General features: G+C 43.6%; 1 protein-coding gene across 2 annotated transcripts in view; it reads left to right on the top strand.

Annotated features, from left to right (window-relative positions):
- Positions 1 to 13,975, top strand: part of LOC120870552 (kalirin) — a 522,430-nt gene that overhangs the window by 404,959 nt on the left and 103,496 nt on the right. For both annotated transcript variants that reach the window (XM_040250305.1, XM_040250297.1), the window contains exons 14-15: positions 3,487 to 3,682; positions 12,550 to 12,716. In XM_040250305.1, coding sequence (XP_040106239.1) covers positions 3,487 to 3,682; positions 12,550 to 12,716 — 363 coding nt within the window. The remainder of the gene's footprint in view (positions 1 to 3,486; positions 3,683 to 12,549; positions 12,717 to 13,975) is intronic.

The following is a 13,975-nucleotide window of genomic DNA, read 5'->3' as shown; positions in this document are numbered from 1 at the left end:
TTTCCACTCCAAACACATGTCTCAGGATCTCTCTAGGGTCTTCCTGCAGCAAACAGCTTCTTCATTGACTCAGTTTCATGAAAACAAAGCAAAAGCTACAATGTTAAGAAAAAGAAATGTAAAGAAAAAGACTCTTTTCTTTCATGCTTGTCTTATTCTTACTTCCCTTAAGTTTGTAGGCAAGGAAATGGACTAAAAATTTTGTTTGGGCTCTTTCCCATATATTATCTGATAAATGACTTATATCCAGCATGTATTATGAACTCTAACAAATATATAATCAAAAGATAACCTAGGTTCTGAAAAATGAGAAAAAAAACTTGACACTTTCTAAAAGTAGATTCCAGCAGTCAATAAGCACATGAAAATGTGCTCACCATGATGAGTCATCAGGAAAATACAACCTAAAGTCATAAGATATCACTTCACACCCACTAGCATGGCTAAAATTAAATAGACTGATAATACCAAATGATGGTGAGCAACTAGAACTTTCACAGGGAATGTGAAATTCCTTTTGGGAATGTTAAGCATACACTTATCCTATGACCCTATAATCACACTCCTAAGTGACTCTCAAGATAAATGAAATCCTGTGTCCACAGAAGACCTGTGCAAGTCTTTCACATCAGCTTTATTCATAATAGCGAAATACTGAAAACAACCTAGGAGTTCATCAACTTGAGGACTATTGTAAACAAATCATGGTATCTCCACACCATGGAACAGTACTCAGCAGCAGCAAGGAATGAACAGATACAACACAGCTGAATCTTATATACAGTGTGTTGACCACAAGAAGCCAGACATGAGAGTCCATGTTGTATGATTTCATTTATGCGGAATCTAAGAACCTGTGATGATAGAAATCAGCAAGTAGTACCTGAAGGCAGTGGGCAGGAACTGACTGGAAGGGGTGAGTCCCTAGGGTGGTGGAAAGGTCCTCTATTTTGTTTTTGGTGACGGTTAAACTGGTATCTAAAATTGTCAAAACTCATAGAACTGAATATTTGTGTATCTTATTGTATGCCAATTTTACTTCAATTTTTTTAAATACAAGAAGGAAAAACATTTATAGGCCTAGCCTACAAAGTCTTACTCATTCTATAAATTATCTCTTATAAATTATAAGTTGGTGGTGGTTTAGTTGCTAAGTCGTGTCTGACTCTTTGCAACCCCATGGACTGTAGCCTACCAGGCTCCTCTGTCCATGGGATTCTCCAGGCAAGAATACTGGAGTGGGTTGCCATTTCCTTCTCCAGGAGATCTTCCCCACCCAGGGACTGAACATGGGTCTCTTGCATTGCAGGCAGGATTCTTTACCAACTGAGCCATCAAGGAAGCCCACAATTAAAAGTTCTCTCTCTTGTTTTTCTCATTTTAACTCCCTTCTCTAGTTAGAGAATGAAGTGCTTTTCAAAGATAGGATATAACAAAAACCTGTGTGCCTGCCAACCTGCTGATTCCCAAATCACCAAGAACTCCCCACAATAAATCGACACCAGGTTTTGGGCTGAACTCAGTGGATCCCTTAGTTGACCTGCAAAGAGGTAGGGGCAGAAGCCGTAACAGTGAAGGGTTTTTTTTAAAAAATTTTATTGTACTATAGTTGATTTACAATGTTGTGTTAGCTCAGATGTACAGCAAAGTGAATCAGTTATACAAATATCCATTCTTTTATAGATTTGTTTCCCATATAGGCCATTACAGAGTATTGAGTAGAGTTCTCTTTGCTATACAGTAGGTTCTTATTAGTTATCTATTTTATACATAGTAGTGTGTATGTGTCAATCTCAGTCTTCCAATGTATTCTGCCCCCCACTTAGCCCCTGGTAACTGTGAGTTTGTTTTCTACATCTGTAGCTCTATTTCTGTTTTGTAGATAAGTTCATTTGTACCTTTCTTTTTAAGATTCCACATATAAGTAATATTATATGATATTTGTCTTTCTCTGACTTGTGAAGGTAATAGTTTTAGTTGCCCTATTTCTGCTTCAAAGAGAGTAATTGCACTTTCACTGGAGGAAAGTCTTACTGTTAGAGAATGAGAATCCTGTGCCTCTCATGAGAGACTGCTTGCCTTTCCCATCTGGGTCTGTGTGGCCCCGGCACAGCATGGTACAGCACCATCTCCCATTGTGAACAGGCTGCATCAGACTGGTCTTTCCTTCTCTTTGTCTCCTGATGTTCCTGGATAGCAGTGTTTGGTAACTGGGAAGGTTTTGCCACATGTCAGCTGAGATGACTCCCAGCATGATGAAAATCACTAAGCTGGTCTCTGGGCTGTGTGCATAGGGTGCCTGGACCAAACTGCACCGTGTGATCTAGGGTGAGGCTTCCATCGCCTCTTCCCAGAAAAGAGAGTGGCGGTACCTGTGCCATTGCCTTCCCAGGGACTTCATGAGGCAACACATCTGAAAGCCATTTCAGAAAAGGTTTTGTGGAATTATTATCCAGTTAAGTACTTCTGAGTTGCTCTTGCATGTTTGATTGCAGCGATCATAAGGAAGTATAGGATTCAGTCTCCGTGTGCAGGCACTTATTTGAGAGTAAATGAGGGCACGTCACATGACTGAAACTGTAGCGCAATAACCGATTAGCAAATCCATATTAGGGCAGTTTCCCTTCATTCCCTGCTTCAGTCTTCATTAGAATCATGTGTGCCTTTCAACAGAGTGTAATCTTCTTGGATTTCTAGTGGTAAGCTATACATTTAGTCACTATTACCAGGCATCACCCTTTGTGAGTAATAGAATCCTGTACCCAGAACACGGGAACCAGATCAGGATCCCTGGGTTTGGTGTACTCCAGCTCTAAACAATTATGTGACCTTCGGTCATTCCCTGGGCTTCTCCAGCCTTCTGTTTGTTTCTTGAAGTTAGACTCAGTACTTAATTTTTGAGGCCTTCTCCAATGTGAGATCTTTAGAACAGTTATGGTATGGTGGACGAAGTGTTTGCAGGAAGGAGAGAAACTGAGTTATGTCCTCCAGTCGTGTCCCTCATGAGTAGGGTAAACTCTGGGCAAACCATTCCATCTGTGTGACTATCAGCTGCTTTCTCTGTGAGATGGACCTAGAGATCTCCACCCTGCCTGTGTCTCAGGTTATTGCAGGTGGACTGAGATGGAGTATGCAAAACCTTTCTAAACCATAATCCATCATTTAAGTATTTGCTGCTGCTGTAGACACTAAAACACAGGGAGAACAATTTTTTTAACATTTTAATTTTATCTTGGAGCATAGCTGGTTCCAGGTGTACAGCAAAGTAGCTGTTGTAGACATTGAAACACAGGGAGAACCCTATTAAAGGCATGCATACATGGGTGCCTGGCATCATTGCCTAAACGTAGTCTAGGGGTCAGGAAAGAGCTGCAAAGCAGAGTCAGATCTGACTTAGATGAGTTAGTAAGGCTCAGAATCAGTGAGCTTCTCCATAGCTGTCTCTTGTGAACCAGTGAGCCTGCACTGACGGTGGCTCCCTTACAGGTGACAGCAGAGCTCGACGCTTGGAATGAGGACTTGCTTCGGCAGATGAATGACTTCAACACGGAGGACCTAACACTGGCAGAGCAGCGGCTGCAGCGCCACACCGAGCGGAAGCTAGCCATGAACAACATGACCTTTGAGGTCATCCAGCAGGGCCAGGATCTGCACCAGTACATCATGGAGGTCCAGGCCTCAGGTAGGAGACCTGTCCTGTGCTTATGCGTCCAGCAGGGAGATGATGAAAACAAGAACACCAATCAGCTTAACTCCAAGGGGCATTTCCACTCCACTCATTCATTCTCTTCCCACAGGTACAAGAAACAGACAGTTTTGTACCATTAAAAAAAAAAAAAAAGAAACTGAAGCATGAGAGCTGAAATTGTTTGTCTGAGGCTGCCCAGTTAGCCATCATAAAGACAGGAATAGGACCAGGTTCTTGTGGTGCTGTGGCTGCTGCTGCTGCCAAGTTGCTTCAGTTGTGTCCGACTCTGTGCCACCCCATAGACAGCAGCCCACCAGGCGCTCCCATACCTGGGATTTTCTAGGCAAGAACACTGGAGTGGGTTGCCATTTCCTTCCCCAGTGCATGAAAGTGAAAAGTGAAAGGGAAGTCAGTCAGTCATGTCCAACTCTTCACTACCCCATGGACTGCAGCCTACCAGATTCCTCCATCCATGGGATTTTCCAGGCAAGAGTACTGGAGTGGGGTGCCATTGCCTTCTCCGTGGTGCTGTGGGGAGAATGAGAAAAACCAATGATGGAAATTAGCACAGATTCACAAACATGGTGCTCTAGAGAAATAAACCAGGTGGGCTCCAAATGCCATTAGCCATCCTTGTGACTTGTATTCAGATGTGTAGACATTGCTGTTCCACCCCTACCCCCTGTACATACTCTCCTAGCCTATCCTTCACCCTCAGGGCTGACTCCTCATCTCCAGTCCATGGCTCTCAGTGTTACTCACTCAGTCGTGTCCAACTCTTTGCAATCTCATGGACTGTAGCCCACCAGGCTCCTCTGTCCACGGAGTTCTCCAGGCAAGAATACTGGAGTGGGTTGTTGTGCCCTTCTCCAGGGATCCTCCCAACCCGGGGATTGAACCCAGGTCTCCCGCATTGCAGGCAGATTCTTTACCAACTGAGCCACCAGGGAAGCCCTCCCAGAGTCCTCATTTTTCTCATCACTGGTCTGTGTGTGAGTGTAAGAAGCACTGACAAAATCTATGGCAAGGTCATATAATTTTATAACTTCTCAAAAACACATGGCTGTTACTCAGACTAGACTTCTTTGTCTACTTAGAATTTATTCGTTGTTTATCCAGCAAATGCATGGACTCTAAGTTTCAGCTGCCACTTTCCAGAACAGCCTTTGAACTCAGAGCTGGAGAGAGCCATAGTGGTTCCCTAGTCCAAAAGGAAGAAGTTATTGGTCTGGGCCTAAAACTAGTGGACTGCCAGAGCCCAGGTTTCCTCACCCCCACCACCCCAGGTCCTCCAGGAAGAGGCAGGCAGGAGCTCAGGCCATCAACTCTCTGAAACCTGGTTGGTCCATGTCTGTGCTGATTTAGAATCATGAGATTGTCAGACAGACCTTAGCAATCAAACTTGCTTCCTTTAATGACCTGAAAGAGGACATACCACCATTCAAAGGAACTTCACTCCTAACAGGAGGAGAGATATCTAGTAAATTCTATTTACTTTGATCAGCATTATCTTTCCTTGAATGTTCATTTGTGTTGTGAACAGGCTGCAGCTGTCTGTGAGACACTGTTTTCAGGGTGCAGATCATGCTCCACACAGCTCCAGGAGGAGCCCTTATTCACTTTGTGGTATATCTGGGGATTATTTTAAAAATGACAATACCCAGGTACTCTGATTTAGCAACTCTGAATGGGACTTGGGCCTTGGCAAAACCTTCTCAGATGATGCCACCGTGCGGCCAGGGCTGAGAATCACTGCTTTTTATCGTGAAGGTTAAATCACAGCAGCCGATATCTCTGGTGTATCTTAGGACAGCAACTTCCAATTGTGGTCCCCAGATCAGCAGCATCAGCATTACCTGAGTTCTTGTTAGAAATGCAAATTCAGGTGCCCATCCCCAGAACCTGCCAAGTCATAATCTCTCAGGCATGAGGCCCACCAGTGAGCCCTCCAGGTGATTCTGATGCACTAATCTAGGACTGCTGATCTAGGACCTGCTCTAATGTGGGCCCTGAGCCAGCAGCACCAGCATCGCTCAAGAGCTGATTGGGAAGACAGAATCCCAGACTTAGGAATCTGAACCTCATTTTATCTTCAGGTCAATTATGTGCATGTTAAAGTTTGAGAAGCAGTATTCTTGGCCACAGCTGTACCTTTTCAAGACCTTATTACGGAAGGGGAAACTGATGGAGAACCTTGTCTGGGCTCAAGGTTTCACCCTATAGCTTGTCCTCATGATCCTCAAGACAGCCAGCTATCCAACTAAGACAGGGAAACATGAGAGAATGCAGACACAGTACCTAGGAAGGAGGCTGTGCAGAGAAACTCTGCAGGTACGCGTATCCCTTCATCCCTCAGTACTGATGTGTCTCGCAGGTGGAGAGCCTCATCTGCCTGAAAACTTGCAGCACTTAGGAGCAAGGTGCTGGTATGATCCTGGGCAAGTGCACCTCTGTCCAAGAGCCAGATATCCTTGGTAACAGAAAGACTGCCAGGAGCTAGCAGTTCCTGTAGACTGACTGTGCTTGGCGGCCCCCTTAACCATGAGGGCTGAGTGAGTGAAAACACCCCAGGCAGATGGGCTGCCCACCCCCACATATCCTGTTCTAGAAATGAGCTTTGTCAAGAGCCTTGGTTGGCCCCTTCAGCCCTCTCTGCTGGGACGGCTGTTCCTGCTCCTCCTCGGCTACTGTTCAGTCTGGCATAGCCCACGAGACCTCCAGGGGAGCGGTTCCAGGGCTCTCAGGGGAGCTTCCTCTGCTGCCATGTGCCTGTCCTGCAGAGGAGGTGTCTGTCTCATCTCCGGCTTGGAGGGAGGGCAGCATCACACCGGAGCTGGGACTGCAAGTGGAAGTTGAAGGTGGACTGAGAGTGGGCCTTGCCAAGAACCTGGGTGGCTGAAGAATGCAGAACTTCAGAGACACAGGACTCAGGGAACAAATGGGTTGGGCATTTGCCTTGTATGTCTAATGAATTACATTTGAACTAGAGGTAAAAAAAAAACTGCTGTCTCAGAAAAAGAACAATTAGAAAAATGAAGAATTTGGTTGCTATGTAGCCTTCCAAGCTGAATTAATTAAGGGCTTATGCTTTGATTTTTATAGGAATAAATGGAAGTAGGGAATTTCCTTACACTTACTTTTAGGTGTGAACTTTGTAACATTCAGCCAGGTTCTACTAAATCCACCTGATTTGCTAAGAGCCATAACCAAAGCAAAAGCCTCTGCTTAAATCAACATCAGCCTTAAAAGTAGTTGGCAAAATAGGAACATTTTCTTTACCTGCATATTATTTAGGGTTATCTATTGGGCCTCAACTTAGGAAGTGGCAGGCTTTTCTGGAAAGAGTCGTGCTGAGTCAAACATGCTGGCAGAATTCAAGGTCCAGCTGCACCAACAAGTAGTCTGACTTTGGAAGTCACTATTCTTTCTCTGTAGACCTTAGTTTCTTCTTCCATCTAGTGTGGAAGGTGGGCCTTCATTCTTAAACTTCCCTTCAGTTCTCACTTGCCATGATTTAGCCTCACTGCCCCCACTGGTTATGCCCCAGCTCGTCTCCCTAATGTTATCTGACCATGCAGCTGTTACATGTGACCTTAGAAATAAAATAAGAGCTGTATATCTTGTGCATATATTCCTTTCATGGTTTAATCAAAGCATCAAGTTCTCTCTTTATGCAAGGTCTGTAAGTGAAAACTCTTTGGAGTGTGTGGCAATGGTGCTTAAAATTTACTGTGCTTGGGAAGAACCCAGTCCCAGCACTTAAATGAATTCTTAAAGTAAGTTGTGAGGATCACTCGTCTCTTTGAACATAGGGGTTAATCGTACAGCCAGGAGAGACAGAGAGTTCTGGGTTGGAATCTGCATCATATCTCCCACTGCATGGGTTCCCTGAGCATGTTATCTAATCTCTCCAAGCCTCACCTTCCTCTGAAAAACAGCAATTATAGGAATCCTAACCATATGAAGTCACTGTGAGCATGCAGTGGGGTGAAACATGAGCCTGGTATGATTTCAGTAAAGCTTGATAACTATTGTACATTGTACTGATACGGTAGCTCACACTGAATTCTATTGGGGTTATTTGTGTTCCTGTAGCTTCTCCAGCAGCATGAGGGCGGGTCATTTCCTTCATCCTCTTTACATTTCCAGCGTCCAGCAGAGTGAATTAATCAAGTGAACATCAGTCTGGGAGAAACTGATATACATAAAAATAATGGACCACAAATAATTGTACTTATGTTGTAAAAGGAAAGAAAAGGCCTGTGTTCTTCCAAAATGTAAGCTACTCTTGGGTGAAGGAATGTGGCTCTGAGAGGAAGCGAAGAGAAGCTGATGTAAAACAATGGTTCTCAGCCTGACTACATATTTTGGAATCACCTGGAGAGCTTCTTAAAAATACCAGTGTCTGGATCCCACTCCTCAGGGATTCTTATTTAATTGGTCTGGAGTGGGCCCAGATTTTTTAAACTTCCCAGGTGATTCTAATATATAGCCAGGGTTGAAAATACTAATCTAAAAACCTGATTAAAGGACTTTGCAATTTCTGAACTGGGTGTTAATTGAGGTAGTGACACAGAAAGAGGGGTGGGGGGGAGGAGAAAAGAGAAAAGAAGATGTTCTCTATCTGAGGCAGACACAGATATTTAAAGAACATACAGACAGTTGAAAAACATGTTACAGGTATGGGCAGCACAGCCAGAAATACCTAACTCTACCCTAGACCACAGCCACCTCTCTCCATGAGGAAATTAAAGTGGCAGCAAAGGAAAACAAAACAACATTTTATTACTAACTGTGGCCTTGAGCCCTAAGTAATTGCTATGCTGAACGTTCTGGTACCTGAGTGTAGCCTAAGGAATGTCTCTGTTCCTGGATTGCTGACCATTGTTCCATCTTATCCAGTGTATCCCAATCTTCATTGCCTGTTGGAATCACCCTGGGAACTTTAAGATGGGAATTCCTGTTGCCTGGTTCCTACCCATAGAGATTTTTGATGTTGTTGGTCTGGGCTGTGGCCAGGACATGGTGACTTTTGAAGTTCTCCAGATGAATCTTATGTGAGCCAAGGTTGAGAGCACTAGTCTAGTAGCATCCAAATCATCATTTCTAATGATATACTTTGAACAAGGTCATAAACATCTGATGGTAAGATTTTCTACTTACATTTTATATAAGTCATTCAATAGTCCCATAAGTAATCAACACAGAATATAACTTCCCCCAAGGGAAAGGAAAAAGTGGGGACATGGGTGTTTTTTGAGCCTACTAAATGCCAGGCCCTGTACCCACCTTATCTCTCTTAGTCCTCATAACAATCCTGAGGATTCAGTGTTCAGATTCCCATCTTACGCGGGCTCAGAGGGGATTTGGAACCCAGAGACTCACTGTTAATAGGTTGCAGAGCCTGCATTCCAACCTAACTCTGTCCCCAGAGCTCTCAGATCACCCCTGTTCTTCCTTAAAGAGGCCCCTGTGTTCACTAAACAGGTATTTTGGGAGTGTTACGTGTCAAGCGCTGTGCTAGGTCCTGAAGAAGCTGAGATGCATGAAATAGAAATGGTCCTGGCCCCAGGGAACCTACATTACTGTGAGGACACAGACAAGTTAGTAAGGAACTGACCTCAACGGAAGTGTTCTGACACAAGGATATTTGCAGGACATTGTGGAGGTACATCAGAAAGAAATTTCAATACAGCTTTCTCTAGAGAGGCTGGCAAACTATTTCAGTATGAATATATTTCATTACTTGATGGAAAAGACAAACACATCTTATTGCATCTCTGGAGAGCCCCTAAGGAAGACAGTTAGGCCTCAGACTAGATTGAAAGCAGTAATGTCAATACACGAAAATACTATTTGCTGTTGATTGATGCTGCTTACCAGTTGATGGGTATTAGCTGGGACTCATGTCAGTGTGTTTGTGGGCACCAGGAAAGAGGCATGAGTTTCTGTTCTTCTAGGTATTGCTGGAGTAACTCTGCATGTTCTTCCCATTCACTTCATTCATGTGATGAGTTGTTGAGTGTAGAAATGCAATAGGCATTTTCTTCACCCATTTTATTTCCTGTTCATCTCATTAAAAAAATCAAGTGAAATTAATGAAAATGAAGGACTGGAATCTCAGGGCAGGCAGGTTCTGGATGGTGTTCTAAGCAGGTGGCTGGCCCCTTTGATGAGGTACCAAGCTTAGATAGCCCATTTGCATGTGATGTGGCAGGTGTGAGCTGTGAGCTTCCCATAGAAAGACACTTAGCCCAAGCCCAGCATACTAAACACTAGAGATGCATGCAGAATGAAAACGAAATGGAAAAAAAATCTGCATTGTGGCTGGAAGCAAGGATCTACTTCTGCAGGTGGATCTTATATTACATTTTTAGGAAGTAAACGTGGAGGTCAAGGGTCATCACATGATGCCTAGCAATGCAAACGTAGAAATTTTTCTTTATCTTTTGTTTTATTTCAGTCAAAGTAATGCTCTACCACATCCTCTTGGTAATTGAAAATAGTAAGTGGAGGGAGTTGACTGCCAAAAGAACAAGCCATTCCCTTCTAAGTCTCCCACAGATACAGATTTTCAGGACCTGGGACTTAGAATTATGAAACCAACAGAAAAAATAAACATGAAAAGATACTGAAATTACTACATGTAACACCAGAAAAAAATCTCCCACTCTCCCATATTGTCTTATATAAAACACTATTTTTGGCTCTAGAAATGAATTTCCCTTCACACGTATAGACTTCCTTATACACTCCCACTGCATCAGGCCACTGTGTTGGTGGTGGCAGTGATGAATTTCTGATGGTGTCAGTCAGAGTGAGGGGGGAGTCTCAAAAGGGCAATTTTTAAAATGTGGCCATACACTGAGATTTTGGGGCTCCTCTGAGTGTGATCTCCACGGAAGTAACTATACTTTGGCACCCTGAACCTCATGGTTAGTTGGGATTCTGTTTGTCAGTATCAGGAGCACAACTGCACCAGGTCATAGATTCCAGGATATGGGCTCAGGGAAAGGATCTGGACAAAATTAAGAATCTGAGGAGCCAGGTGGAGTCAGGGATCAGAAGGAGGCAAGCAATCCAGAGTTAGGATTTTCCCAAAGCCAAGGAACTGAGCAGGGCTGAATCAGAAATAGCTGGACAGTAAGAATGAAGAAATAATACTACTTGCATGAAGCTGAAGATAGGAGCCAAGAAGACATGACTGTCAGAAGACAGAAAGTTGAAAGTTTGAGTCAGGAACCAGGAAAGCCATGGGACTGAGGAGCAAAGCATGTGTATTGTCATCATATATTAGATACTTATATATATATTATATATTATCTCATTGAATCCTCCCAACCAGCTCCTGAGATAGGTGGGTATGTAAAATCCCATTGTACCTGTAAGGAAAGTGAAGTTTCTGAAAGCTTAGGTAACTTGCCAAGATCAGGATTCTGATTTGGGACAGGCTTCACACATTCCGTGTGCTCTATCACAGCAAGTAAGGAGTCACAGTGAAGTCACTAGAGGACAGAAGGATCTTGATAACTGGGCAGTGCCTTTGCTCCATCTTAGAGTTCTTTAGTGACCCTTGCTGAAGCAGAAATCTGTTGGAGAAAGGCTACTTTAGGCCTATTGGTGATGATGTGTGAATAGGAGCTCTGGTTTAGAGAAGAGAGAAAGTGTGTGTGTGTGTGTGTGTGCGTGCGTGCGCGTGTGTGCGTGCGTGCGCACGTGTGCGCACATGTGTGTTCATGCATGCCTGTGTGCTGGGAATGGTACTCCAAAAAAATAAGACAGGGAGGTCCGGGGTTTTACACAAGGAGTGGAGCCACAGCTTCTGCCTGATGGGTGTTGGTTCGTCTCCCATCAAAGTCAGGTGGTTGGCAGTTTATTAATAAACTTTGGGAGCCCTTGTTGGTGACTGGTGGGGCTTACTAATGCTTTGAATCAGTAGAAGGATGAGCAAACTCTCCTGTGGGCACAGTTTTAGTGTGATGATTTTTCTAAATGGATAAGTACACAGTGTGTGCTAAGTTGCTTCAGTCATGTCCGACTCTTTATGACCCCATGGACTCTAGCCCACCAGGCTCCTCTTTCCATGGGATTCTCCAGGCAAGAATACTGGAGTGGATTGCCATGTCCTTCTCCAGGGAATCTTCCCCACCCAGGGATTGAACCCATGTCTCTTGAATTGGCAAGTGGATTCTTTACTGCTGAACCACCTGGGAAGGCCAAGTATTCAGTACCCCTGTGATATTGCTGGGGTATGGTTATCAGGCGTGTTTGCCTTTTTCTGATAAACAATAGAGCTAGCAGGTATTTCTAAGAGTGCTTTTTTAGGGAACCTAAGTAGTTGGCTAATAAAATTACCACTGGAAGCCAACTATTCTCTTCAGAATGCATTTAGCTTCTAATCATGAATTGCATCTGACCAGCTGAAAGAGAGTGTGCCTTTGGCAGAAGTTCCTGAGACAGCGTCTTTTGGGCTTTGTTTTGTATTTCCCAATGTAATCCAAAGGCTTGGTTGTGAATATTCTGGGTGTTGGCAAACCACCCAGCAAGGACTGCTGTATGCAGTCTTGTCTGGGGATGGACTCCAGTAAACCACCTCTTTGACTCCAGTTAGTAAGGAGCTGATCATCTGATCATCAGAGTTGTTCCCTGGCAAAGGATCAGTTAATCCAATAGAGATGGTATGCTTTGAGCATCTCAAAGGCCCATTATGGTGATTTATCCCTTTTCACAGAGTGATATACAGAGGTTGGGAGGGTACTGGTGTCGTCTTTCCGAATTCCAGCTTTCATATGCATGTTGAAGGAAATGTAGTCTTTACCATACTACCTGGTTTTTAATTGTTTACATTTTGTTTTAATCAGGGATTGAGTTAATCTGTGAAAAAGACATTGATCTGGCAGCCCAGGTACAAGAGCTATTAGAGTTTCTCCATGAGAAACAGCATGAGTTGGAGCTCAACGCAGAGCAGACCCACAAGCGACTTGAGCAGTGCCTCCAACTGCGGCACCTCCAGGCCGAGGTCAAACAGGTGAGCCTGGCCCTCCACCTTCAGCCTGGGCTTTCCAGTGGCTGAGTCTGGTCTGGGCCTGCTCCTGATACGGGGTAAGGCATACAGAGCCTCAGGTGTGACCAGAACTTAGGAATAGGTAAGTTAAGGAATGGTTGTATTGGCTTCTGAAAGCTAGTCTGCTGTCTATTGACTCTAACAAATAGATCTAATGGTCCAGTGGCTCAGACTTACAAATGCATTATTTCTCTGGCATGTAACAATCTAAGGAGAACATCTTCTCAGGGCTTTTCCAAGTTGTCCTCAGTCACTGACTCCATTCTCTTCCTTTCTGTCCTCTATCCTGCATAGAGTTCATGGGAAAGGCAAAGCCTTTATCAATAGACATATTCAGGCTTTAGAGCCAGACTGATTAATCTGGGGGCTCCTATATGTCTAGTAAGGACCTGACATATTTTTGATAATAAGTGGTAGCCATCTTTCACTTCCCATTATTCTTTTCAGTGTGTTTGTGGTTTTTATAAAATGTTCTCGCCACATTAAAGCCAACTTTAAAGAGTTCTTACCTGTATGAGACATGATACTATCTATTGTTCTAAAGGATATTCCTGTACCATTCCTAGGGATTTATAGGAACATACACACAATGACCAGTGATACATTTTAAAAATACTACATATTTATATTATAAACAGACTAAATGGGAATTTTCAGCATAATGATTGGTGACTTCCTATTTAGGCAAAGTGGGACTGAAGAAATCCGAATATAATTATAATTCCACTTATTGAGTGTCATAGACCTTTTATACCTATCTCTTGATCAATCCTCACAACCATTCTCTGAAGCAAACATTACTCTCCTTTCAGAGGAAGTCACTGAAGCTTAGCAAGGTCACCAGACAAAGGTCACACTGAAGAAAGAACTCGCCATCACCTTCCACGTGTCCAGGAGGACTTCCTGGCAGGGTAGACCCCACAGCACTTCAGCGTTTGCTTCTTCTGCTCCAGACTCTCCCAATCAATCAACCCGTTTCCCGTGCTTCCTCTAGGCAGAGCCCCGCCCAAAATATCATGTTCAATAACCGCTAGCACTTTTAGATTTATGTCTATCAATTTAGCACAGGGAACAAAAATACATTTTATAATTATTTCTTGGTCCTTGTTAATGCCTATGCTTATATAGTTATTATATGTTATTTATTATAATGTGCAAAATTACCTTCTCTGCTCCCCTTCTTTTCCAATCAGTGCTGAGTCCTCATATTCTGTGCTAAAGAT

The sequence above is a fragment of the Oryx dammah genome, unplaced genomic scaffold (genome assembly GCF_014754425.2).
Source record: "Oryx dammah isolate SB20612 unplaced genomic scaffold, SCBI_Odam_1.1 HiC_scaffold_2, whole genome shotgun sequence".
Taxonomy (NCBI): Eukaryota; Metazoa; Chordata; class Mammalia; order Artiodactyla; family Bovidae; genus Oryx; species Oryx dammah.
The sequence above is the reverse complement of the archived record's forward strand: the minus strand, read 5'-3'. Positions and strand labels throughout refer to the sequence as shown.